Raw genomic sequence first — 27,876 nt, forward strand, 5'->3', positions numbered from 1 at the left:
TGATAGTTAAGATTTTTATTAAAGTAGCATGCTTTTAATATCATGTCTATTAGTACAGGTATGACAGTTTACGGAAGATGTGGCATCTAGGGAAGGCAGCTCTCCTTGGTACCGTCTCGGTTCAGTAGCTGGTCCTTAGTTTTGATCAGGCTCTGGGGATGCACTCATGTTAACCCAACTCATAAGATACTTGTTTACAAAAAAACACCAGAATGCCAATTTAAAAATTACACAGCAAAACATAACTAAGCAGATAAGCTATTCATGCTTGCTGATCTCTGTGGGAAAACTTCATAACAGAGTTGAAATATAAGCAGAAGGCTGTTGGGCAAACATGGGGTCTGAGCAGGGCAACTGACTGGATAATCTTATTTTGAAGGTGGAAGAAGAAAATGTACTTGTGTACTGTATTCAGAGTCCTATTCTGGGTACTGTAAGTAAGACTTAGCTGTCAGTGAGCACCTGTGGTGAGTAGGTGGTGTGTAGGGTAGAGAGACATGTAAGTCTGTCTGCACTGAAGGACCTAACCATCGACTATGAGGCCAGGTGCATCCCCGCCCCCCTCAAGCCTAATGATAAAGAACTGCCGTTACATCTTCCTCTAAGGGAACTGCCATGAGTGATCTGTAATGCTTTGTGTTAGTACATAATGTTTACTGCAAATGGTTTTTGAAATGCATTGGAATGATATAATAATTTTTCTTTGAATTTGCAGGTTCTCCTGAAAAGAAAGTTGAACATTCATCCATGAATCAAGAAAATAGCACTGAAAACCCTATCAAGAATACAAAAGCAAGCCCAGTATCTAAAGACCACCGGACTGGAAAGAAAACCTCAGAGAATTCATCAGTACACGGTCAACTGCAAAAGGGGAACGATGAATCTGAGAGTGATTTTGAATCAGATCCCCCTTCTCCTAAGAGCAGCGAAGAGGAAGAGCAAGAGGATGAAGAAGTTCTTCAGGGAGAACAAGGAGATTTTAACGATGACGATACTGAGCCGGAAAATCTGGGTCACAGGCCTCTGCTTATGGATTCTGAAGATGAGGAAGAAGAAGAGAAACACAGCTCCGATTCGGATTACGAGCAGGCCAAAGCCAAGTATAGCGACGCCAGCGCGGTCTACAGAGACACATCTGGCAGCGGAGCGATCCAGGATCCTAGTGCAGCAGTCCTCACGCCCACCCGGTTACCCTCGGACGTCGGGGCGGGGACTCCCAGACCGGAGTTTGATGTCTTTGGCGCCGTCCCCTTCTTTGCTGCACGTGCTCAACAGCCCCGCCAAGGGGAGCCGGAGAAGGACCCCTCCCCCGAGAGCCGGCTGCCCGCCGTGGGGCTGGAGCCCGAGGAGTTCGATGTCTTCACCAAGGCGCCCTTCAGCAAGAAGGTGCCCGTGCCCGACGCGCCTGCGCTCCCCGCTCGTCCGCAGTGTGTGGATATATTTGGCTCCACTCCGTTCCAGCCCTTGCCCACATCAGCAAGTAAAAGCGACAGCAACGAGGACCTTTTTGGGCTGGTGCCCTTTGAGGAGATAACCGGCAGTCAGCAGCAAAAAGTCAAGCAGCGCAGCTTGCAGAAACTGTCCTCCCGCCAGAGGCGCACGAAGCAGGAGGCGGCCAAGAGTAACGGGAAGCGGCACCACGGCACGCCCACCGGTGCCAAAAAGCCGGCCAAACCCGCCTACCGCACCCCAGAGAGGGCCCGCAGGCACAAGAGGGTGGGCCGCCGGGACTCCCAGAGCAGCAATGAATTTCTGACCATCTCGGACTCCAAGGAGAACATCAGCGTTGCCCTGACCGACGGGAAGGACAGAGGGCACGTCCTGCAAGCCGATGAGGGTCTGTTGGACCCCTTTGGGGCCAAGCCGTTCCACCCTCCGGACCTGCCGTGGCACCCCCCGCATCAGGGCCTGAGCGACATCCGTGCCGACCACAACCCTGTCCTGCCCGGGCGGCCCAGGCCGAATTCACTCCACGGGTCGTTCCCCGGGGCAGATGCGTTGAAAATGGATGATTTTGGTGCCGTGCCCTTTACAGAACTCGTGGTGCAAAGCGTCACCTCACATCAGTCCCAACAGGCCCAGCCAGTCGAATTGGACCCATTCGGTGCTGCTCCGTTTCCTTCTAAACAGTAGATAATTTCTGACTCTTGTTATTAACTCCTGTTTCAAAGAAAAAAGTATGAATAGTTTTATGAATTTGAAAGAAAATTTATTTGTATAGCTCTTTATATCATTCATTCTTACAGGTCAATCAGAATAGGTGATTTTTAAATAAACCAAATAGAAAAAGGAAGTATCTGCACAGGGTAGCAACTCCACGTCTCTTCCACGCAGGAGCAAAGGGAGTGAAATGGCAAGCTCTAACCTGGGGTTTCAGCTGCAGACGTGAAGGCACAGAAATCCAGGGAAAGCGTGTGGGCCCTTTCCAGTCGTGTAGTCCCTGAAAAGGGACTGGAAAGCTGCAGCTTTATTTTTATAACAGAATGTCACTTTTGTGTGTGTATCCGAGGCTCATTCCAGAATCCAGCATTTAAAACTAAGGTTGTTTGTACATACACAAGTTGCATTTGTGGATTTTTTTTTTTTAAGGTCTCTTCTAATTTCCACATTGGGGAAAAAAAAATCCACTTCTCATAAAGAATGAGAAAGTTATTATCTGGAGAGTGCAGAGATTTTAGTCCTTACACCTTTCTCTACAAAGCGGAGCCAGAGGTCACAGACTGTTGTGCCTAAAACTGTTTCATTTAAAAAAACAAGTGCCATTAATATGGAATATCTATGTAGACACCTTGAACAAAAACTAAAGATAGATATCTGACAGGTGGAAAAATGTAGAGAAAAAAAATGATACAAAGAAAAAACCACTCTACTTCAGGAACACTTTATGTTCTGGTTTTGAATGGCTTCTTGCTCAAAACTTATCATGTCCCTAGTAAAGCAGATTATTGGAAAAACTGGGAGTGAGGACAAGGGTCATATAGAAATTTTATTTTAGGGAAAAATATGTAGCTAAAACCCTGAGTTTTTGAGACGTTTACAATGTAAAATCATGTTGCATTTAATAATGTGCTTTATTAAATTACCACCTTCGCCAACTATTCCCCAAGTCGTGAGCAGCAATTTCTGAGTTAGGTCTGGAGGGTGGAGTAGTTTTAATAAAGTGCACAGAACAGCGAAACCCACAAAGCCTTACCGGCAGGACTCGCGCATCCTGCCGCAAATACCTCTGCACTAGTAACACGAGATCTGAGAGTGGCTGTGAGGTGTCAGATGACCAGGGGCTAGCATCTCCACTCTGCTAGTTAGCTGATTGTGTCTTTAGTGAAAAGAACCCAGCTACCAAATTGCCTTTTTTTTTAACATCACAAATCCTAATTAGAAACTTGAGGTTTTATAGAAGTTGTTTAATAAGATAGAAATCACGTCTATGAATTAATGTGAATAGAGTATGTGTGCTTCCTGTGTCTCCAACTATTTTAAGTTATAATTAACTGTCCTTCCCTATCAAATTAACATTTAGAGGTTTCTAGAACCATTAAAGCTATTTACAAAAAAAGGGTGAAAACTCTTTTCAACTGGCACTCACTCTCCTCGATTGCTCTATTTTAAGTTAACTCTCTTTGAGCCCAATTAAAATGTATTTTATGAGTAATCTTAATAGAATCTCTTAATTATAGTGCCCCAGTTGGGTTGAGCTATTTGCCTGTTTTTTCACAGTTCTAAATTTGGGAAGAAGCAAAGTATATGTAACTAAACCATCTATTTTTTTTATTGCTTCTCTCTTTTTTATGTTTTAAATCAGATACAACTTTTGTGGACAAAGGGGGAAGCAGTATGTGAATCAGAGTGAAGCAGAGGCAGACCAAGCATGACATTCATTACTGCTTAAAAGCTGTACTTTTAGAGCCCAAGTGCACCAGTTACTTGTCCTTGTGCCAAAGGCAAATATTATGTTTGCACCTTTTTTTTTTTTTCTGATTCTCAGGTTGATTAATACTGCTAATGCAAATGCTCAAGTAGATGTGCTTGAAAACTTTACAAAGTAGATTCAAGTGATACTTTCTTTTAAAAGTGAAGAGTTGATGATTACACATAGTAAATTCATGAACTACAGTAGGTTTGTATCAAACAGAATCTGTTTTTTAATGAAATCTGTTGGTTGATGTATACACAGTATGCTTCTTTGACTATTTTAGTCCTTAGCCTTGGTCTCTGCTAGACCTCATGAGTTTCTTAATTTAGAAGGGGTAGAGATGAACTAGTATGGTTTCCTTGGGATGTAAACATGAAATACCTAGTCTGTCTGATACCAAGGCCTTGCTTACAGTTGTTTTTCAATACACTGAATAATTTTAAATGATTTAGATACTGATAGACACTTTGGCTTATAATGCTGGATAAATCCTAAGGAAACACTTTGACACTGTTTAAAATATTTACCTTCTTATGTTTATTATATCACAGCCCAGTGACTTTTCTCTTGAGATTATAGCTCAGAAGAGACATTTAGGACTTAATAGGGGACCCAATGGGAGAGAAATGGGGAGATTCCTTTGTGTTGAAGTAGAGGCATTTTCCCAAGGAGTACAGGATTAGGGTTGCTTTCCATTTCCCATCATGTTTTCCCACTACTGTTAGGATGTAAGTCACTCCACACAGCTGATGCCCAGGTAATTCCCTTATGAGAATTATGAGAATAAAGCTCACAAGACGTGTGAAAGAGCTTAACACATACTTGGTACACAGCACTCAGTAAAAGTTTGGCTCTATTGTGGGATGGTCCAATTCTTGCTTAAGGAAGGAAAGTTGAAAAGAAATCATGTTCCTATTACTCAGTTGTCTTCTGTGCTTCTTTAGCATGTAAAGTAGTCATAACTCTAAACCTGTAATACTTGAACATCACTAAGGGAAGTAAAATATTATGAAGCTAGCAAAAGTCTGAGGCCAAAGTTATTTCTGTCCTAACAGCTTTAATAATGCTTATTGATTTTGAATCATCTTTTTAAAAGTGGACCATTTGCTTATTTTAATATTATCACTTCAGCAAAATGTTAGTGTTAAAAAAGATCAGTTTTTATGGCACTGAGGAATGTATCTGCTAAGACACAAAAGTTGCTTGGTATAGATATTAGGCAGAGGAGGAGAGGTTTAACTGACTAGAATGTTTATTCAAAAGTATACATTGGGAAAGTGTGATTCTTCCACTGACGCGCCCCATCCCTGTGTGTGTGTGTGTGTGTGTGTGTGTGTGTGTGTGTGTACGTGGACACAGTTACGACATTATTTGGAATTGTAGATAGAAGCAGCTTTTGATCCTACCCTGTTTATTGTTTGACAGTGATAGACTGCTGTCCTCATCTTGCTGGTGGGAAATACTGAGGTGGAGCCCCCTCCTCTACTCTGGTGTTCATCAGGCAGAGTAGTCTTCCTACTATCCAGCCTCTCTGCTTGGTTTATTTTAGGTTGTGGTACTTCATATCAGCATTGCTAGAAGGTACACGTGTATTAGTATCACTAGTTCTGAGGAGTTTGGGTACATTTGTTTTAATATATATAGAATGTGCAGTAAACATTTTCTTCCTTTTTTTTTTCTTTTTTTTTTTTTAGCAAAATTACGCATCATTTTAGGTCCAATGTTGAGCTGACAGATCTACTGTGAGAATAACAATGATAGTTTATTTGAAAACTTTTATACACAGTGGTGTTTATATATTAGGGTAAATATATAGACGCACACATGCTTGTACATGTTACACCTCTCTACTGTGGAGTTAATGTGAATTTTTAAATTTTAAATGGAATTGCAACCACAATCATTACTAAAGGAACATTCACTCCTGGTGAGGGTTTACAAAAGCCACTAAAAGAATAAGGTAGACAGATGAAAATGCAAACGGCCATCATTTGGGGTTATTTTTATTTAAAAATTTATTGTACTACTTTTAAAAGAGAATTGTTTTTATTCCTATGCTCTTTTTGTGATTGAAAAGTCATCTAATAGTAAGCAGAATAGTAATAGTAAGCTACTTTTTAATTGCTGGCAAACAGCTTTAAGTGCACTTTCTTTGATTACACTTCCATTTTTTGTTAAACTTGAATTTTCTGAAGCCTTTTATGTACCACTAAGCAAATATCTTTAACTTTTAATAAACCTGATTTACATCTTTATTATATTTCTAATTGTTGAAAACATACTTTCTAAAGTAAGTTAACTTCAGTCCTCACATACAGCTGGAAAACTGTTATGAGACAGAATCAGTTGCTTTTTTTTTTTTCTTCCTATATCTAATTAAGCACTAACTGATTTTAGTACTATATTGCCTTTACATTGCTTATTCTTATTGACTGAATCCTGTCCCTCATTCACTTTCGTTTTGTTTGAAATTTAAAGTTATTTTCTTACTGTATTTATCATACCTACTGTTTTAATAATCTGCTTTCTTTAAATGCAATAAATCCCAAATGGATTGCATATTCTTTATAATCAGTGACTTCAGAGTTTTTCATTATTTGTCATCTTATTAAAAGTTTTGGATGCAAACTTCTAGTCAGTTCTTTCATTTACACCACAGACATTAAGCACCTATTATGCAGCAGCTAATGGAATAGAAAAATGAGTAAGATTAGATCTCTCTTCTAAGGGGCTCACAGTTTTGGATTTAAGTAAGCAAACACATTTTGACCTAGCATTTATACTACAAAAACAATAACACAACTTGTTCAGGGATTACAATTACTGATACTTACAATGATGAAGGTATGGCAAAAACATAAGACTTTGAAGTAGCTTTTGAATGTTTGGCATAGTTTTTGCATTACATATAATTTATTTTTTAAACTCTTCCTTTAAAAACTGGTGACATTTTAACTGTTGTTAAAAAATATTTAGTTTTAAATAAAATACTGTAGTCCTTGATTATGTCAGAAAAGAGGCTTTGGCATGTTAAAGAGAAAACTGTTTATTGGATTGATGGACTAAGTTTGGCGTCAAGATTGCAATATTATCTTATGTATTATTCCACAAACTGGAGTTTTAGATTGGTGGCTTGTGGAAAGATTCAACTTGTTTGTTAGAAATGAACTTTTTTTTTTCGGAAGTAGTAACATTTACCTAAAGTTATGTGGAAAAATAAGGGCTTTCTTTTTAATAAATGGTACAAAGGAGCAAAATATCCGATGATAAAGGTTATCTAAAAAGAACAGTGTGGGATGTGCCACTGTTCAAATTCAGTTATAGTTAACTTCTTTCGAGAAGAATATATGCTGCAGTTAGAGCTGTTTATTTTGCGTAAGCACATCCTTTTTTAAGGAAGGAAGTCCAGCTCCAGCATCATATGTAAGATGCAGTTAATATTCTCCTGTTGAAAGCATGAGCTTTTGAAGTTTTATTTGTTGCACATTTAAAAAGATGATAGTTCACTTTTGCTTTAGATAGTTGGCAGTACTGAATTTACACGTGTGTTCTGCAGTGTTTTTGATCCCGGGTTTGCAGAGCATGACTTGACCTTGGTGGCTATCATTCCTGTCCTCTTAAGGATGGCCGTTTCACTGTTCATGAGAGACCCCCGCTGTTGCTACCTCTCCTTTCTAAAAATGTTTTCTCAAAGGTAGTTTCAGTTTTGGATCATTCTCCCGCTATCCTACTAAGGAATTACGGTACAGAATTTCAGGGGATGTTTGTACCCCAATAGTATCCGTAGCTCTTTTCAGTGTAAACACAGTTATTGTGAAAATGCATGTAAAAGACACTTCTGCCCCTCCCCTAACAAACAGCTGAGCTGATTCTTCACTGCACACACTTCGGCAGGGGTAAAATTACCCGGAATGATGATTACAAGTGAATACAGACCTACTCAGCTCAGCAGGAATCCAGAAATGCAGGCTTTGCCCCTTGATATTTAATGCAGGGCAAAGGATATCTCTAGGTAGGTACCTGCCAAATGGAGAGTTGTACAGCTTTATGCCAGTCAATCACAATCTTCAAATCGGTTACTCTGTCCAGGCGGGATGCCTTTAAGATGTGACACACATTCCCTGAAGCTTCATTCCTGATTCTAAAATATGATTGTGAAGCTGTTACGTATTATAAAGAATGACAAGCAGCACTTAACATATTTAGTAAACCCAGTTTATTTACATAATACATATTTTGCCATGCAGCTCATGAACCGCACTCAGTGTAACAAGAAAGACAAGCACTATCTTGCTATTTGAAAGTGGTTTTATATAAAAAGAAAGATAATTCTCTTAGATGAATTAACTACAACCTTACAAATCACTATAGACAATTTAAAACAGCCATGAATAATTTTAAAATGTAAATCTGTAGGTAAAGAGCTTTTATAGTTTACACACTGGTAAAATTAAAACCTGTCTTTTTTAGTACTGTAGCTGAATAGTGTACTTTTAATCTTATTTTAATAAATCTACAAAACAAATATACATTATTACAAGGCTCAGATTCATAGGCAATTTTTAAATATTCTTTAATGTTAACAACGTCTTAAAAATTTTGCCAGTAGTGATGTGCACACAGTAGGTGGTCAATAAATGCTGATATACAGAAGTGTTTATAGTTGACAGCAATCCACATTCATTCATTCATTCCCTAATAAGTACATTATAGTAAAGATAAAAAGAACTTTCTTACAATATTTAATATTTTCATAAAAAGATGAAATGTTTACATGGTATAATTTAGTTCTCCTTTACAGTCAGACCTGTATGCTTATCAAATTCAAGAACAGTCTTAAAGTATGGTCTTTTTATCGATTAATTCAGATGGCAAGTATTAATTCATACACTATAACAAAAAATAAGACTATTTCTAAAAATGAAAAGAAAATGAAATTTAAAGTTCAATATGTTTTTATTTTGAGAAGATTTTATAATAAAAAAATGGCACCAGACCTAAAATAACTAGACTTCTCCTCCTTTTTTATATTAGTTATAACTACGCAGTATATTCTGTTTGACCAAAATGACAAAATATCTGTTTAAAAGCAATAATACCATGTAAGCCAATAAGGGATGCTTTAGGGAAAATATATCCTATTATCATTTCACCAAAATCTTCTTTCACTTAACATATGAATCAAATTTCTGGCCCTATGAGGTAAAATGGCCATTTTCAAAGTGGCGTTCCATCATAATAAGGGGTATAATGTGGTGTGCCCTTAGCCTACTGGGGGAGAATTCTCCTTGCTGAGATACTAGAATGGGGAATTCATATTCCAAAAACACTACACTGAAAAGAAATACAAAATTTTACAGATGCATAAACTGAGGCACATTAACTTAACATTCCAAATATCAGATGTATAAATGACATTTTGGGAATAAGCTTCACCATCAGTCAACACCTCCTGATACTCAGAAATTCCAATGTTCTGAAGATACACCAGTATTTAAAGCAGTTCATGTCAACCCATTAAGAAACTTGGGTAATATTTTATATTCCAATAAACAACATGTTTTTATGAATGACTGCTTTATGGGATTTAACTTATGCATATGAAAAGACCAGAGAACAAGAGTGCTCTGTTGTATGATGGGGCAGCGAGATCTATTTTTTAAGTATATACAATGCAGTTTCAGGCCCAAAGATTAGATAGTGTATATCAATACTGTAAGTTATCAGTGCAATACTAACACATGCATAAACAGAGAAAGACCAGAGCACAGGTGAATAATCATGTCATCAACTGGGGCATCTGCATGACTTTGTTCTAAGGCTTAAGGTTCATTTCAGGGTCAAGAACTGGGCCATCTGGATTCTATGCCCTTGAAAGTAGCACCCATGTACCTGGGAACCCCTATCACCAGGAACTTTAAGACTGCAAACTCAAGAGAAGTGAAAAGTCTTCTGTTATAGGAATTTTGGAACCCCAAATCTACCGTCTACTGCCAAGAGCTCAATTATTATATGGAATTAAATAATACTTGAAAGTGAAAAGCTTAAATGGCTAATAACTTGGTTATTAGACCACAGAATTTGTTGCCTGGTCATGTAATCGGTTCTTAACATGACTTTTACCTGATGGGAAATGACGATGCAAGTTCTTTTCCCTTTCTCAACGCCTCTCTCAACTTAAAGGAGAAGGTGTTTAAAGTTTTTGTTCTAGCAAACTAAAAAATCCAATGTTCCTAGGGAGAAGAGAACCTACAGCTGAAGGAAATACTATATCTTAAGTGCCGGTTTCTCACAAACCATCCATTGACAGGCTAGTGATTAATCAAAGTCAATATCAGCTTGTGACAGGCTATCGCAAACCTTGCCTTGATTAGGCACTTAAACTTGATGATCTAGTCTAAGTATCTCCTATTAAAGGAATCACACAAGAGGACTCCATTTTATAATGGAGGTGAGCCCTCCCTAAGGAAGTTAAGCTGGTGTTCAGTAAAAGGAGTACTATTTCTACACTGGCTTCACATTCATTGTCATTCAGATGTTTGTTATGAATGCCAACTAATTTTCACTTTCTGTACAAGCATTAAATTAGTAGTCTTAAGGGCCCATAAAACAGTTACTCTTACAGATCCCCAAGTATATTTTTCCATTTTTATAAAGTATTACTCATGATATATCAAACCAGAGGGAAAAGGAAAAACTAATGGGAATCTTAGAAATAGTGGGGTATACAACTCCCCGTTATATATTGCTTAATAACTGAATACACCAGGTGGCCATACCTGAATTCACAAATGTGAAACATAGTCAGGACAAGGCTTGCTATGTCTGTACTGCATGACATATACTGTTGACTGATGCCACCAATATAACATCACTACTGCAAGGACATGCCATATTTGGTGGCTTGATCCGAGGTAGTTTAGTTGTCCTGGAAGGGAAGGTAGAGAGAAAAGAATATTGACTGTAATTATTTTGATATTAAAATAAAAATATATTTCCATCTCTGGCCCTGGAAATATGACTGAGCAGCAAAAAGATTTTGGCAGTCTCAGAGTATCTGGAGACCGACTGGAGATTAATTCAGACTGAAATGTTTTCTAAAAAAATGTTAATTCATATTTGAGTCTGACTGTAAGGTTTTAAATTCATTAAGTATACTGGTGAATTTTAGAAATACTATTCCAAATGTCTTTTCAAAATCAAGATGTGGTTAATTTTAGGAATTTGACCTTTTGTCTCCCATGTCTCAACTTATATACCTGGTGAAGAAAAGACATTACATGAGAGAAGCAAAGGATATTAGTGCTACAAATCATGGAGTTTATTAGGTATGAAGCAGATACACGGTTGTGTTTGGGTATAAGTCTACTTGAAGCATTTTTTATTTTATGCAGGTGTGTAAGGAGAAAGCTCAGACCTGAATCTTGTGCTATCAGACTAATGGAACAATTTGCAAAACGTAATTAGTAATGAGTTAATTAACTAAGGCTGATTAGTTCATATACAACTTAGGAAAATTACTTCATTTCTCTTTGTGGTTAAACAAGTTTAAATTCCAAGGAGATTAAATAATTAACACGTGGGAAGCATCTTGGAAAACAACAAAATAAATAACAAAATACAGAGCCATAGACATTAAAATGTAAATAATTTTTTCTTACTCATGGTGCTTCTATGGTCATGTAATGTACTGGGTTGGCCAAAAGGTTCGTTCGGGTTTTTCGTAATATTTTATGGGAAAACTCGAACGAACTTTTTGGCCAACCTTATAAATATTCTCTAACCTTCTCTGTCTTCTCTTACCAAGAATAATAATCAGTATAGTAAGTAGATTTTAAAGTATAAGTCAACAGGATCTTTTCTGTGGAGGTTCTTAGCCACTTTTTGGTGCCATGGAACACTTTGACGGCCTAGTGAAGCTCACAGACTCATTTTTAAAAGCATAAAACACTGAGGATTATAAATAAAACTGATTAGTTTGTAATACAAGTATTACAGATTCACTGAATTCTGTCCATGGACATCTTGGGGATCCCTGACCCCTTAAATACCACTGTGATGTTTATATACTAAAAAAAAAATTAACCTGAGCTGAAAGTAAGTTCTTAGGTTTAAATTTTTTGATTTCACAGTATTTACCCACCATCTCACCACCACTACAACATGTTTCTCTTTAGAGCCAGGTAATAAATGAGGACTGGCCAGACAAGGAATGTTTCATTTTTTATGATCTCTGTATCTCTGCTCAAATGTACCTGTACTTGCACACATTCAGCTACATGGGGCATGTTTTATGTCAAGCTCATCTTGAGACAAGTTAAGTTACATAATGTTTGACCTTTTATAGATGCCCTATGTTAGACAACTGGGAACTTTAAAAAAATTTTTTTATAAATTTATTTATTTTTGGCTGCATTGGGTCTTCGTTGCTGCACGCGGGCTTTCTCTAGTTGCGGCGAGCGGGGGCTACTCTTCGCTGTGGTGCGCCAGCTTCTCATTGCGGTGGCTTCTCTTGTTGCGGAGCACAGGCTCTAGGCGCACAGGCTTCAGTAGCTGTAGTTGTGGCGCATGGGCTTAGTTGCTCCGCGGCATGTGGGATCTTCCTGGACCAGGGCTGGAAACTGTGTCCCCTGCATTGGCAGGTGGATTCTCAACCACCGTGCCACCAGGGAAGTCCCCAAGTAGGAACTTCTGATCTGAATATTTTAAGGCCTAAAAACACTATGGCCATAATCACAGAGTGCAGACAACTTCCGTTGGTTAATTTTCTACATCTATGATGAATAAATTAATAATAAAATAATTATTAATAAAGTGATACAAAAATGTATTTTACCAAAACTGTTTTATCTGAGGAGAATTCTGACCCTGCCTGGCAGATGGGTGGTCTTCAATTCAGGGACATGTCCTAGTTATGTTCCCAAATCCTAATGTTTATATTCAGGTTCTTCGTTGTAGTCCGTCCTTATTTAAAATTCAGTGGAGAAAAGTCAAGTGCAGAGAGGAATGCCTGAGGTTCTGCAGTCTATTCATTCTCTAGTTCGGGGTTTCTCATTCTTTCTTCTTCCCCAACCCACATGACAAGCTGCACAATCCTATCTTTGATTCACTGTGGAAGAGGTTCTTAACCCAGGAAGAAGGGAAGACAATTTGCAATTTGAATTTAAACTGCTCCCCTACTTCTAGCCCCCAAACCGAAAGACCACTGCCTTATGTCTCTTGTTATTCTTGACTTGAGCCAAAGGTCACCTGGACTTGCATCATTCTGTCCCTTCCTAAGCCACATATTTCATTTATGAAACTGGGGTTGAGGGGCATCATAATAACAATTGCTAAGATTTACTGAGTGCTCACTACTCTCGAGGAACCGTGCTAAATGTTTCATATGCACTTTCTCATCTAATCCGCACAATGACCCCAAGAGAGAAATGTATTATCTTCATGTTTCAGAAGAGAAAACTGGGCTGAGAAAGCTTATGTGACTTATTTAGCTCATGCAGCTAGAAAGTGGCTGATGGGGGTTTGAACCCAAGCAGTCTGACTCCAGAGCTGAAGCTCCTAAACAAGCAAATACATGTTGTGGAGAACATTATTCACTCTACCCAGTGTCCTCTTAGTTATTTTCTATCAGAAGACGTTTTCCTCTGGACTGAAGAAGTAGGGAAATCTGTCCTTCTCTTAAGTTCCTGGATTGTGTGTATCTTGGGGACATGAACACCCTTAACTTAGATTAATTTCCTCTTACCACTGGGTGCCAGGAAGCTGAAAGCCAGACGGATGGGCTTTCTTTTATAGAAACTTACGATAGATACATTATGAAGTAATCCTAAACCTGGCTTCTTTTCATTATCCTGTTATTTTCCTTTGCCTCTTGTTTGTTTTATGGATCTCGCACATATATTGATAAATTAATTTTTAAGCATAAGCTGGTATACAAAGAAGTAAATGGTAATTGCTAACTAGTGCTCCACAAAAAAGCAGTGGCTGGGAATTCGTAATTGTGAAATGGTGGTGACCCTATCTACTGGACTCAACTCATATTGTGACAGTGAAAGACAAAGTTTGTGAAAGCCATTAGAAAGTTCAAGTTTTAGATAACATTTGAGAAGAGAAGAGCCATTCTATAATCAATAATATTGGGGAAAAAAATCTAAGTTTTGATGCTCTGAAACATATACCTCCACTACATATTTAGAATAAAGTTAGAAAACCATTATACAAGTGATACGTACCTGGAAAATACCTTTCTGGAACTTTGGAAATGTAGAATAGGAAAGCAAGAAGAGCAATCACATACATCACAATTACACGGGGTGCAAAGTCCTAAAAAGCAAAACATATTTTTTCACAGATCTTGCCTACTGTGATTGAATTCTCAATTTCTTATAAATCTAATTCATAGAATTAGATAACACACAGGAGTAGAATTCATAGGTGGGATTTAAGTGTGTTAAATCTGAATTGCTTTTGCAGACAGTCTCCAATGAGAAAAAGCTTGCAGTCCAGAGGACTGGAACACAGAGACAACCCTAAAGGTCAGGGCACCAGGGCAGCTAAAGCTTCAACATAGTTTAGGTCCTAAGGGCGTCCAACTCCATCTACAACATAGGGTGGAATACATATGGGAATGGAGTTGCCAGCTGAATAAGGAGAGACTAAACAGGGATTTGTGGCTGGAAAAGAGCCAGGAGGCTTGGCCCAACAATGAAATCTGTTCCACATCCCAGATAAATGGCTCTCTTGAATACGACTCTATAAAGCAGTCCATCTCACAGCTCTCTTGGAAAGCTTTTCCTTGCTCTAAGAAAATCAGCCAGCTCTAATTTATACATGCTGTTCCTAATTCTGGTTATAAACCTAATTTACCAAGAAGCCATTTACGAAATAAAGACAAATTATTTCTCTTCCCTCTAACAGATATTTGAGAATCATCATGGGCCCCCTCCCCTAAATCCTATACCCTCAGACTAATCAACCTCAGATTTTGCAAACATTCTAGAACACAGCTTCACCCTGCCTCCCACGATTAGCTCTTTGGAACTTTTCATCTTTGGTTATGTGCCTCTCTTTCCATCTTTTTTTGCTGAACACAGGATTGTTCCCTTTTTTTTTTTTTCCCTTTTCTGAATTTCTTCAAAATCTACTGGCTTAATGGGTCTGGTTCTCTTTCTTTGTCACGATAAGCATAAAAGGATGTGTTTCCCTCATCCCAGAATTTCACTCACTTCTATGTCAGTAATTAGTTATTCATTTGTGGTTAGGATTAAATCTAGAGTGGCACTTCCCCATTCTATTTTCTGGGCATCGAAACTGTCAGAAAAACAATGTTTTCACAGATATCGGAATCACTGAAGTTATTCCTCACTACTATCTCACCTTTCTCCCAATTTCCTAATCTTATAAAGAAAGCATCACCGTCATCCTCAAGTTGGCAAGACAGCCAGATCATATCACTCAATTCACTACACCACAGACTTCCTTTCTTTTTAGTTTTATATGCAGATGCTTTCCACCATGCTGTTGCCAACAGTACGTAAGCCTACTTTTAGTCCCTCTCTTGTAAAAAAAAAATATAATTCCTTTGAATAAAACCTGCATTTAAATCCCTATATTCCAAAGGTCCCATTGCAACAAGTGTATGCGATTTCTTCTAGATTTCTTGGCATAATTAGTTATGTTAAAAATTCTCAAGTTTACTCTCTAGCACACACTTAAGGCATTTTATATAAATCTCTAAGAACTTAAGTCTTACTTCTAATTCCCTTCTCAAGCATGCTGAGGAATTCTCACTGAGGTTCTTCCTAATGTACTCCAACTGCTCCCCCCATAATAACTAACTGTCTTTTATTTTTCAGTATATTTTCCTTGCTGGGTGGAATATGCTCCCATGGTTCTAGCTACCAAGACAGTCATGACTGTCAAATCTCCATCACTAGTCTCAAACTCCAAGCTAAATCCAGACCCTATCTCCACCTTTACATCCCACGGGAACCTCAAACTCAGGTCCAAGAAGAAATCCTTCCCAACTCCTTTTCCTCCACAAACAACAAACAAATCAACTGCTCCTACTGGCATTATCCCTGCCTCAGATGACAAAGCTGCAAACCTGGGAGTCCTCCTCTACAGTAAGGACTTGGGTATTTACAACCTATGGGTAACAGAAAGAGAATTAAGAATGCATCATCTCATAGAAATACATCTCAGAAGAAAATAGTTAGACTTCTATCACTACAAGGTATGTTTATTTATTTATATAGATGTGAAAAATTATTGCATCATTATGCAATTAGAAATGTGCCCTCAAATGACAAAGGTCCACCTTCTTGGCCTGATTACATTACTTTACTGAAAGGAATAAAATTGAAAGGACAAAAAAAAAAAGGGAAAAATATTGACCACACTCAACCTACCTGCACAATAGGAGCACCGATTCCTCCATTGAGCCAAACCCAGTGAAGAGTAGGGATCACTCCATATCCCGAAACAGAACAGAAGATGATAGAACGGAGCCTCTGCCACTGCTGTGTGAGGTAATTGGGATGAATCTGAGCAAAGAACACCGCCAGGATCATAGCAAGCACTGTGATCAAGTACACTTGACGCCAGTACTAGAATGAAAGGAAATCACATTTTAATTGTTATTAACAATAAGGGAAGGAAAAGAGTAATTTTCAGTTTTGGCTTCTACATTATACATTCTAAATTCTATTTATTTGGTATTTTCATTTCCAAACATGATTGCCTTCCTTCCTTAAAACAATGCATGTTGCGTACGGCTGCTAGGTTTCTTAGGATGATAAACCAGACCCCAAAGTGAGCTGGTGAAGAACACATTTATTCACACAAAAGCATCTCCAGAGTACCTATTATAGGCCGAGGCAATTTAAGTCTTGTGGAAACAAAGATGTCTATGACAGGGGCTCTCTCAGTGGGTGAGCTCATAGGCTGTGAGAGGGGCAGACATATAAACAAATGATTATAATCTAATGATAAGTACTGTAACTGAGCTGTGAAGAGAATGTTGTAGAACTACAGAAGAGGGAGCAATTGATACCTGGATTAGCTAAAAAATGCTTCACAGAGGAAATGACATCTCAGCTGGGGCTTGAGGAATACATAAGATTTTCATGAGAAGAGGGAGCTCTCAAGGAAAAGGAACAGCACACAGAGCAAGGAAGTTTTACAAAGGGAGGCTGAAAGGCAGATGTACTGTCAGGCTAAGTATTTGTACTTTATCATGCGGGCACTGAGGAAATAGCAGAGTCCTTGAAGAATGAGATGACATGGTTGTTTTTCCAACTGACTTATTAGAATAACTCTGACATCAGTGAAAAATAGAGATGACAGGAAGCCAGCTAGCCAATATTATTACAGAATAATTGATTCAAGGAGAAAATAGGAGCATGGACTTTTGTTGAACAAGGTAGATGTTAGCACCAGATTCAGGACACATCTTTGAAATAAACTAGTCTTAATGGTTGACTGGATGTGTGAGAGGGCAGTAGAGGATGGCTCAACTGTTTCTAGTATGAAAGGCCATGCAAATGGCTTGTACTAATAAGCAAATGAACAAAGATGATCCAGAGAGTGTGTGTGTGTGTGTGTGTGTGTGTGTGTGTGTGTGTGTGTGTGTGTGTGTGTGTGTTGGGGGGAGAAAATGGGGAAGCATGAAAGAATGTTCATTTAAAAATATATCAAGTTTGAAGGACTTATAGAATATTTAGGTATCTAAATGAGCAGTTGAAAAGCTGGTCTTGATGCTCAAAAGTTAGCATCACCTAGGACAGAGTTCTTAACCTGGGCTCCAAGGACTTCTCTGGGACCATTACACTTCTTGAAATTCACACGTCAAAATGACTGGTCAGTCTGTGCCCAAACGCACATTATCCGGGATGGAGGGTCCATAGTTTTCAATCTCATTCTCAAAGCAGTCTGTGTTCCTTAAAAGGTAAAGAGCCACTATAGCAACTGAATATTTGGAAATGATAAGATACCAGAGGGAAGAAAACTTTTCCTTTTAAATGATCATGGACTGTATTAGCTCTAACAGTCTTTTTTTTCTCTTTAATCTACCTTGGACTTCTAGTTTTTCTGAAAAGAGATTTACAAAAAGTGTCCCACTAGTCTCTTTGATGATCGGATATATTTGGGAAGAGGTAAACAAAAAACAGGTTTCAGAGAAATACATAATAAGCAAAACAATTCTAATATTACATGACTGTACTCACAAGCCTTTTTTTTTAAAGATACAAACAGTTTCATGCAAAATGAATACGTTGTGAAAGGTGAGTAGATATGAATAGTTTACTATTAAAACCAAATCAATTTACAAGGTAAATGGCATGTACACTTAATTTTAAGCTTATGTTCCAACGTAATCAGGCCTAAAAAGCAAATGGCTCACGTATAAGTGGCTACAATTAATAATGTTCCTACATTCAAACCAAATTATGATTTTTCGCTTTGCTAGTTTTACACTCCAGCAGTGTTGACAGTTTTCTATTATTGCGTAGCAACAAAGGTCCTACATAAGAATTCCCAACAGTCAGAGGACCCCTGCACTGCAGCCAATCCTCCTAGAAAGTGAAGGCTGGGGATATGGCTTGGACCACCTGTTCCACGGGGAGGGCTCGGGCACGACAGGCTCTAGTCCTGTGACTAGTAGGCACACTGCACCTGGGAGAGCGGCTCAGTCTTGGCTCTGAAAGGGAAGGAATTAAAAGGATAAACAGAAAACAAAAAAAAACGTATGGTAGGAGAGCAGGAGGAAAAGAGAGTAGGGTCAATGGAGACTTTCTGAATGGGAGGCCTTGAGATGTACTGAGCCCTCAGGAAGATTCAGTTTGCCTTCTTGGCTGGGACATGAGGAGAGGAGGTAGTTTGGTTGGCCAACATATTTAGATCAGTTGCTGTATAATTTGATCACAGTGTTTCAAATGCTGCTTTGCACAAGGCAAAACTGACTTGTGTAACTTTAGGGTCAGAAAGAAGAGTTGATCTAGAACTCACAATAGACACATGTTTGTTAAAGATACTCACAACCCATCTGGTCTGTCTCTAGACCTGCCTCCAAACATAAGACTAAGGAAAGGAAAACATATTTCTTATATAAGAATATGGGTCAACACACTCGCAGATATACCTTTTGTTTTTTTCTCACTGAGAGAGGAGTAAAGGATAAGAAGGGAAAATGGAAAGCAGCAGCTAACTTCATAATTTTAACAAGTGCTAACTTCACCTTCAACTCTATAAACACAAAAATAAAAGATATATAATGAACATCTGAGGAACCATGTAGCTATATGGGTTTAGTGGGGAAACATTAATAATTTAATGTTTACGTTAAGTTTCAGAAAATAACAACATATATATATTATTTTCCATTCCTTTCCAGGTTAGTGAAGGGACTAGGAACTGATAATAGATGTTAGAAATCACAGGGCCCTTTTGAAAAAGGAGTTTATGCCTCCACCAGACTTTCGTTTCTTCTATAAGTTAGTTAACTATGTGCTTATTCAGAAGTTCAAGGGAACCATGGCAAGAACACCCAAGACCTATATAAGAAACGTAGAATGTAAAATGTTTTAAGTTACTTACGTTATTACAATAAAATGCATAAAATACGCCAGAGACATAGCAGCCCAGTATTCCAATAGAAATTCCTGCATAATCTAATGCCATCCATCTACGACAGGTTTTTTCTGATCGATGGCAGGAAAAAAGATGATAGCCCACAGAGCAAAGCATACAGACCTATGGAAAATAAAACAAATCTTAGCAAAGTGAAACAAACAAACAAAAAAACAAAAGCAACTCATGCATGATGTTCATGGAAGTGGTCAGGTCAAGTTCAGGCTTTTCAGCCAAAGAGACCTGGACATGGACCCTAGCTTTGTGCCTGACTATATGTCATTTCCCTAAGCCTCAGTTCCTCATGGGTAAAATGGGGACAACAATCATAAAGAAAGAAATCTATAATGATAACTACTTTATAACATAAAAAATTTAATGAACAGTGCAGTAGAAGGAAATCTACTGAGGCTTATTTTGATCTATGAATAAGTTTCCTTTCAAAAACTACTTACTACAGAATACATGTCCTTAAAGAAAAATAAACCAAAGAATATGGAATTGTATGACGTAAAAAAAAATAAATCCCTCCCAGTCAATCTATTCTCCAGTGGGAGCCACTGATAACATCTTTTTTGTGTCCTTTCAGATATTTTCAATAAACATATCAGATACCTATGATATAGAAGTCCACACACACAAGAACACCATATATACTTCTTAATCAAACGGAATCATACAGTCTGTTCTGCTATTTGTTTTTTTCACTTAAGACCTTTTATGTCTGTATGAGACTTCATTGTATAGAGTTTACTTCTAAGTTAAACATAGCTTTGCTGCGTTCAAGGAAAAATAATTATGACTTATGCTGATTTTATACGTTACCAGATTGAGAGCAAACCTAACGTAATTCTATCAGTTGCTCTGAAGATTGATAAGGTTTCCACAGCTGAACTCCCTCTAGCCATTAAATACCTACTGCGTGTCATACAGTGGGGATACAAAGATGAAACCTCTACTCTCAAAGACATTTTTCAGAAACAAGTGAACAAATGGTGATATAGGAAGTCCTATAGGAAAAGTTGGTGCAGAGCACAGTTAGAAAATAGAGGAGGGAGAGTACCAGGTCTGTGGGTGCATGTGTGTACTTGTGGGTGGGAGTGGTGGGCAGAAAAGAGCTACATATTTCATAGAAGGGTTGCCACCTGAGCTGCACCTTAAGTTGACCTGGCATTCATCAAGGACATAAATAAAGGTGTGCACAGGTTTACTGGAGGGCCCATAGGAAAAGCAGCATACTGAGAAACACAGCATCATTAAGGAATGCTATGAGGCCTTCTTCATGATATGATTATGACAGATCCTATACATCAAGGAGTTTTAACTTCAGTATTATGGGCTCTGTGTGATACTTCTGAAAATTTTAAGTGCACACTTACAGAAAGGCTGAGATGAGAGGTTACAGGCATAGCCCTAGGAAGCAATGACTAGAGCCTACACTAAGCCAGGGACAGTGGGGGTAGGGAAAATGGGCCAGATAAATGGTCATCTAGCTATTCTGTAGTCTGACCATTAAACCAACCTAAGTCCCCACAGCCTCAATATCAATATTCAAAACAAGGTTCCTAGCCACAATCTCATTTCTTCATCCACTATCTAAAATCCTTAACAGTCTGTGGCTTTGGCTACTACAAGTCAGAGTTTATTGACCCAATTAAACATAACTCTAAGAAGCTTGGTTATTTGTTTTATCTGATTATCCCTGAGATAAAACACAGTAAATTCAGAGAACATGAAGGTGTATATTCTCACTGACAGGGAAAGATCTCATCATCACAATGCTGAGTGACACAAAACAGCAAGCACAGAGATGACCACAGCTCAGAAGGAGGTAGATAGGAAAGGTAGGCAGGCAGGTGTGAGGCAGCTGTGATACACAAACGTCTGGAGGAATCTGAACCCAAATGTCAAATGTGGAAGTGGAATTTCAAATGACTTTTACTTTCTTCCAAATACTTTTGTGTTTGCTTCAATTTCTACATGAGTATATGTTATAGTAATAATAACAACAATAAAGCTAATTTCATTGTGAAAAGGTAAATAAAAGTGGAAAGAGAAAAACTACAGTATCAAGAGGAAAGTAAAATATACGGTATTCATAGAGAACATCTGAGTTTTAGAAAAGTTAACCTAGACTTAGTGTGTTGTTTTAAAAGGGACATGTTGTTAGAGTTGCTTAAAAAACTGACTGAAAAATTATCTGACATTGAGTATGTCTCCGTTTTCTGGAAAGTTTCCTTCTGTGGAGTATCTCACTCCATCCAGGTGGACAGGTAATTAGAGCATGACATCCTACATCTAAGCTCCTTGCCATGATAACCAAATGCCTCGGGATCTGGCTCCTGCCTATCTATCTCTCCAGCCTTACCTTTCTCCATTTTCCTAGGGTTTAACCACAAACACCAGCACCTACAGGTCCAGAAAGTGCTAAGCTGTCTCTTGCTTCTGGTCCTTTAGGCACTCTTTTTTCTGCTTCATTGCCCTGCCTCACTCTCCCTTCTGCTCACCTATCTGGGTGACTTGATCTTTATGACAGGCTGGTTTTGTTCAGCACTGTATTCCCGATGCCTAGCTTAGTGCCTGGATATAGATAAGAGGTATTAGAAAGATATTTCTTGAACTGAATGTTAATGAACTGAATCTGGGGAAAGGTGTTCTCAGATTCTATTCTTCTCTAACATAGAAAGACTTCAAAGCCCCTAAAATTACATTCTACTATTCAGAATGTACTCTATTAAAAAACTCTGGTTGGTAGGAAAGCACTGAGCACGTAAAAAGGGTAGAAGTAAAAAGAGTAAAAATGTTATATCTTTAAAGAATTAAATGTAAATCAATATTAATACATATATTTATGGTTTACCATGCTGCCTGCTAACTCTAAGAATTTGGGGAAATTGGGTGAACAAGTTATAATTTCATAAAAATAAAAATGATAAAAATGGTATCTGCAAGTAGGGAAAATGTGCTCATTTGTCTTTAGAAGCTGTACTGTGTGTAACAGAAAGATCAGTGCACTAGCAGTTAGAAGAGGATTCTACTGCCCTGCTGAACAATCCAAGTCACTCTTACCACTTTGGGTGTTTCTTCACTGGCAGTTGTTTTAATTATTTCGTCTTCTCAGTTTTGCAATGCACTGCTTTCTTAAACCATTATGAAAATGAATGTGTGTTCCCTGAAATAACCAGCTGTGGCTGGGTGGCTAAAGGGCCTGGGGTAGAGGAAAACATGTGGGATCCTCAAAGGAAATAATATCTGTATAACAGTAGAGTATAAACCAATTTTTCTTATATTAAGCACATCTTAGTCTATAAGATACATCTAAAAATTAAGTATGGAGAAATCGATTCATTTCCATTTTAAAAATTGGGATAGATTTTAAAGAGCTGTTTAGGCTCCAGTCAGGACAAAAATTAAACCTGAGAAAGAGTATACTTTAAAAAACACTTAAAGAAAAAATAATTTTCTAATAAGAACACAAAAATACAGAGTATTCTTTCCCTCAAAGAAATTTAAAATATGGTTCTAGGAGCTAGAATTAGAAGAAAAGGAGGAGAGAGATGTTTCCAGTGTGTTTCTTGATCATGTAAGTCCAAAGTTTTGAGTCAAATGATGAAGGCCTGAAACTATTACACAATGAAAGCAACACCTGTGCAGTTTACTTATCGATTCCCCTCTCAGAGTAACAGCAGGTTAACTGCAGGGAGTGCTGGCCTACGTTTGGAGGGAGAGGCATGATAGCTTTTTCTTTTCATTTTTATGATTTTTTTGTACTCTCTTCATTTTTTTTAAAATTTAAAAAATATCAACTGGATTTTGGTCCACGTTAGTTTTCTTTTTCAGAATTACCTGTTTGAAAAATTATTAAACGTAACTTTTAAAGGCATTTTGTTACAGATCCCGGAAGAAAAATTAAAGTGCTGAGGAACACATACAAGAGGCTACAGAGGAGAAGAAACTGAAAGTATCTGAAATCAGGCACGTGCAAAAGACCCAAAGGAAATTAACATTAAAGTGAGAGAAAAGATTACCAACAAAACAAGACATTAAAACTAAGACAGTATGGAAACAACAAATACAAAAGGCATAGACATATAAAAGATGAGAAATCTTCCCAAACAAGTTTTAAGCAGACAACAGAGTTCTACTTCAGTCGGCAAACACAGTACAGAGATTCCTATCTTTGTATTAATCTTAAAGCAGAGAGGTCTAAAAAAAGGAAGAGAAAAGAAAGAAATTTTCTCAATCTTTAAAACTTACTGGATTTCAAATATACTCTAATAACATCCAAATACACTCTCATAAAAACATACTCTGGATGCTTATATTATGAAAGTGAATAAGCTAAAACCTATATGCTATTTGGGGGCTCTTTAAAGCAAGTTGTGGGTGTGAAGTAAGGTCACCTGCCCAAGCTTGTCTGACTAAAGTTCTCTTTACCAATAATAGTGTTTATGAAATGACTTACCTGGAAGCAGAAAAGGCAAATAGAACAAATTACAAAGTCTTCTCTGGATGCACTTGCTGAAGGTAACACAGATGTCATGTCATATATTCCCAGTGTGAAGAAGAGAAAGAAACCCAGCAAATGACTCCAGATGTTTACCGTCTCATTAGATAAAATAAACAAACTGGAAAAAACCAAACGTGCAGCTCAGATTCATATCTGTTCGCTCACTGTCAGCATTTAAAAGGTTATGGACAATTTTGGGGATTATCTAATACGTGCTACTTTAAGCCCTTAACCCCATCTTTACCTTTCCCATCAATCCTGGGATCTTACAGTTTTTTCTTGCTCACCTCTATTATACTTACCATTTCCTTCCTCAATTAGAGTTATTTATGTATAAATTCCACCTCATCCTCCAGCTTATCAACTCCCTGATGGCTGGCATGATTCATCTTTATGACACTACTGTTCCAAGCACAGTGTCTTGCTCAGATTAGATGCTAAACGTCTACAGAAATGAATGAGCAGATTAAAACTGGGTGCTAGCTACCATACTCTGACACTCAGTAATAGGTATCTGAAAACCCGCTAAGTATAAGGTTAGGCATGAACTTAAAATACCTTTTTAGTACTCATTACACGCAAGTGCAAAGTTAAATGGACTTGAGAGAAGCAGGATAAATGCAAATGGATCCACTGGAAATGTCCTTTAAGACAGGCATTCTGCAACAACTTTGCTGTGGTGGTTTTGAAACCAAACTAGTTTCCAGGTGGCATGAGTTTATTCCTTTTTTGGAACGACAAGAGGTTACTTTTACTATCAGTACTAATTGCCCTCTTTCAATACGCCCTAACTGGTTTGAGTTTAAGTAGCCCTGGCAGTGCAGGCCGGTGCAGAGTGTTCCCCGCCGACCAGGAGTCAGGAGGCTCACTGTCCCTTCACTCCCACCCTGGGCAACAAATTAGCTCTGGGATCATGAGCAAGTCACTTAACGTCTCTGGCTTCAATTTCTCCATCTCTAAAACAAGGGAGCTGGATTAGATGCTGCTGCAAGTCCCTTCCAGCTCCTTCCTTAATTTTGTGAAATGTTTCTCCAGCTGTGGATAAGACTCATCAGATTATCAAAAGGTGATGTCATGACTAAAGGTTGAAATCCTCTTGCAAAATCTAATCTTTTGTTTAAACTAAAGTCTTTGACCTTCACTGATTCAGAATCCTTATTGGTAAACACTAACGTATAACTCTAATACTGAATTTGCAGCAGTCACCATGGTTCATATTTTCCCATGTCATAAACATAGCAGGGTCTCACACAATCAGACGATCACCAAAGATAAAGTGGATCCTGTATCATGGATTTCAGGCTTTATCCTGTATAAGCATCAAGTATAAAAACTACTTATACTGGGGAGTGGGAGAAGAGATGCAGGGATGTGAAGAGACACATCTAACCCCAGGACTGTTTGACAGCCAATACCACATTCTGCCTGTTGCCTCAGAACTTTTCATTTGGTGAAACCCAGTATAACCTGATTAACTGAGCAGAGAGGCATAATCTTGACATGTTCCTTCCAACTAACAGAGTATTGGCAGAACAGTTGTGACATACAAAACCTCTCCTTATATCCAAAATGTGTCCTCGTCCCTCTAGACAAAGGACAAAAGCTGAACCTGGAAAAGACCAAGCTGGTGGGAAGAGCACTTAGCAGAATATCCCCTGTAGGGGATCTACTCTTATTCTATGAGAAGTTAGACCTATACTCTGTTCTGCTTCAAAATCAACAATCAACTTCATCATCATCATCATCATCATCTATTTGGCTTCAAATTCAATGACCATGGTGATAACAAGTCACCATTTATTGAGTGCTTATTATGTACCAGGCTCTGTGTAGCATTTTACATACACAATCCCATTTCGTCCTTACTACTTTCTGAGGCATATACTGTAATTACCCTCACTTTTACAAATGGGGAAAATAAGGCTGGGAGAGGTTAACTTTTGTTCAAGGTCCCACAGCTGTTAAGTGGCAGATCTGCACACCCAAGTCTTTTTTACTCAACAGCCCAAGATCTAAAGCACTATATTTCACTCCTTAATCCATGAAATTTGGACCCTAATATTAGAATGCAGAGGTGGGTATAAAACTATTTAAGGCAACTGACTACCTGCTCTATCCTTATGGAACTCTACATCCACAGCAGAGCCCAGCTCTGATTTCTTGTGTAATAACTTATGCAAAGGAGTCAATGGGGAGGAAAATGGCACTCAGGATTCAAATTGTGAAGTACTGTGGGCCATGCATCGAAGCCAAGTAGGGATGGACAGTGATGTCACCTTGTGACCCTGAGTCAGAGAAGCAATTTAAAGGCAAGCAGGGCAAAGGAACTGGGGTAAGACCATGCCAAAAACAAGATCAAGAATCAAACATGTGGTTGCTGCTTGAACAATTCAATGGCTCACATTCCAGCAGTGGGGTTTGTCACTACAGTGACCTGGAGCTAAGCAACATGGGTATCTTAATTCTCTTAAAGTGGGGTCCTGTAATTAAGTACATATAGGGAGTTTTAACAGAAAGCTAGTCGAAGAACTAGAACACTAATTTTTCAGTTTTGTTTTTTTAAACCCAGGCTTTCAAGGGACTCAATTTTAAGAGTTTAAATGATGACGGAATTCCTTTTTTAAAGACACTTCTATAGTGCTCTAGTGGAGGGCAGTGCCTGTTATAGGCTCTCTTTGCTATAGTGCTTTTCCCACACAGCGTTTTTTCACAATGGTTATTATGTAATAGTATAACTAGCTCTTTAATGTGTGTCACCCAGGCTAGACCTCAGTATTTTCATGAGAACAAGGGCCATACCTGCTGTTCTTTGCAGGACCTGGTAGGGTGCCTGGCACCTAGCAGGGGTTCCATACTATCTGCTGAATGAATAAACCAGGATTTCTAAATGTATGGCATTGTGAACTTGTTTCCTATTATACAGGCACTTATCTGGCCCCAAACATCTGAATTTCCATAGGGCTGCCTTAAAAATAAACAAAGCTTTGGTATACACAGGGGCAAGTATGGCTCAGTCATTGTCAGTGGGGTCGATTCCAACATGTATCCCAATAAGCACCAAATGGAATAAACGATGTAAAAATTCCTTTGTAAAGAGCAAAGCCCCACAGGAGTTAGTGATTATGACCATTGTTACTATCATTAGTCCATGGATCAAGTAGCCCGGTGGCGGAAGAAGCAAAGACAACGAGAAAGGAGAGGTGGCAGAAAGGGATGAAAAGGTTGGGACAGCTAGGAAATGATGGGCACGGAGAAACGCGGGGAAAGCAGCAGGCGGACCAGACAAAAAGGCTGTAGGTGAGGAGGAGGGGCCGCCGGCGCGCCCCCCAGGCGCACCCAGCGGAGGCGGCCAGACTGTACCTTTTGATACACAGCCTGGAGGGCAGGTAGGCCCGGTAGCCGTCGGTGATGTACGGGTTGTCCTTGAGGGACACGGGGATCTGCTCGTAGGTGTAGAGGCGGATGCCGCGGGGCACCAGGACGGGCCAGTACTGGTAGCTGCCCAGCTCGATATAATGTGCGCTCTTCAGCAGCTTCTGATGCATCCTTCCTGGCCGCCGCCGCTCCCCAAGCGGGGAGCTTGCCCAGGCCCCGCCTCCCCGGGGAGGGGGCTTCGACCCCGCAGCCCCCGCCCCGGAGCCCGGACGTGGCGCGAGGTCCTACGGCCCTGCCTTTGCCCAGGCCGGGCTCCGCTCACAGGGCGGCCACCGCCGTCAGCACCCCGGCGGACCCGGCAGCGTCGCAGCCCTCCCTGACGTCAGCACGCCGCGGCGGGCCCCGCCCCTCGGACCTGGCTGGGGCCGGCGCGGCTGGGAAGGGGGCG

At 39.0% G+C, this 27,876-nt stretch overlaps 2 protein-coding genes across 7 annotated transcripts in view; one reads left to right on the top strand and one right to left on the bottom strand.

Moving 5' to 3' along the window:
* Positions 1-6,484, top strand: part of BMP2K (BMP2 inducible kinase) — a 126,193-nt gene extending 119,709 nt beyond the window's left edge. For all 3 annotated transcript variants that reach the window (XM_067736350.1, XM_067736351.1, XM_067736352.1), the window contains one exon: positions 716-6,484. In XM_067736350.1, coding sequence (XP_067592451.1) covers positions 716-2,133 — 1,418 coding nt within the window. In that variant the 3' untranslated portion in view covers positions 2,134-6,484. The remainder of the gene's footprint in view (positions 1-715) is intronic.
* Positions 1-27,794, bottom strand: PAQR3 (progestin and adipoQ receptor family member 3). Of its 4 annotated transcripts, XR_010943099.1 has the most exons (8): positions 27,414-27,794; positions 24,009-24,171; positions 19,511-19,666; positions 16,324-16,521; positions 14,146-14,236; positions 10,693-10,841; positions 7,934-8,054; positions 1-2,160 (listed from the first exon to the last, which is right to left on the bottom strand). XR_010943099.1 is itself a non-coding variant. In XM_067736353.1 (6 exons), exons 1-6 carry the CDS (start codon positions 27,596-27,598, stop codon positions 10,699-10,701), a joined length of 936 nt encoding a protein of 311 aa, XP_067592454.1. In that variant the 5' UTR covers positions 27,599-27,794; the 3' UTR covers positions 8,113-10,698. The 4 variants fall into 4 exon arrangements, 3 of the variants coding, with proteins under 3 accessions (XP_067592454.1, XP_067592456.1, XP_067592455.1); XM_067736353.1 differs by lacking the exons at positions 1-2,160; positions 7,934-8,054 and having other exon boundaries at positions 8,113-10,841; XM_067736354.1 differs by lacking the exons at positions 1-2,160; positions 7,934-8,054; positions 10,693-10,841 and adding an exon at positions 10,856-13,036.
* Positions 27,795-27,876: the final 82 nt, after the last annotated feature.

The sequence above is a fragment of the Pseudorca crassidens genome, chromosome 4 (genome assembly GCF_039906515.1).
Source record: "Pseudorca crassidens isolate mPseCra1 chromosome 4, mPseCra1.hap1, whole genome shotgun sequence".
In the NCBI taxonomy this organism is placed as follows: domain Eukaryota; kingdom Metazoa; phylum Chordata; class Mammalia; order Artiodactyla; family Delphinidae; genus Pseudorca; species Pseudorca crassidens.

Excerpts from the sequence above, each read along its gene's own strand:
- PAQR3 (XM_067736353.1), bottom strand. The coding sequence starts at position 27,598 with ATGCATCAGAAGCTGCTGAAGAGCGCACATTATATCGAGCTGGGCAGC. Across the intron at positions 24,172-27,413 it reads TCCAGGCTGTGTATCAAAAG|TTTGTTTATTTTATCTAATG; the intron begins GTACAGTCTGGC and ends GGTTTTTTCCAG. Across the intron at positions 14,237-16,323 it reads TCGGTGCTCCTATTGTGCAG|GACTTTGCACCCCGTGTAAT; the intron begins GTAGGTTGAGTG and ends TTTGCTTTTTAG.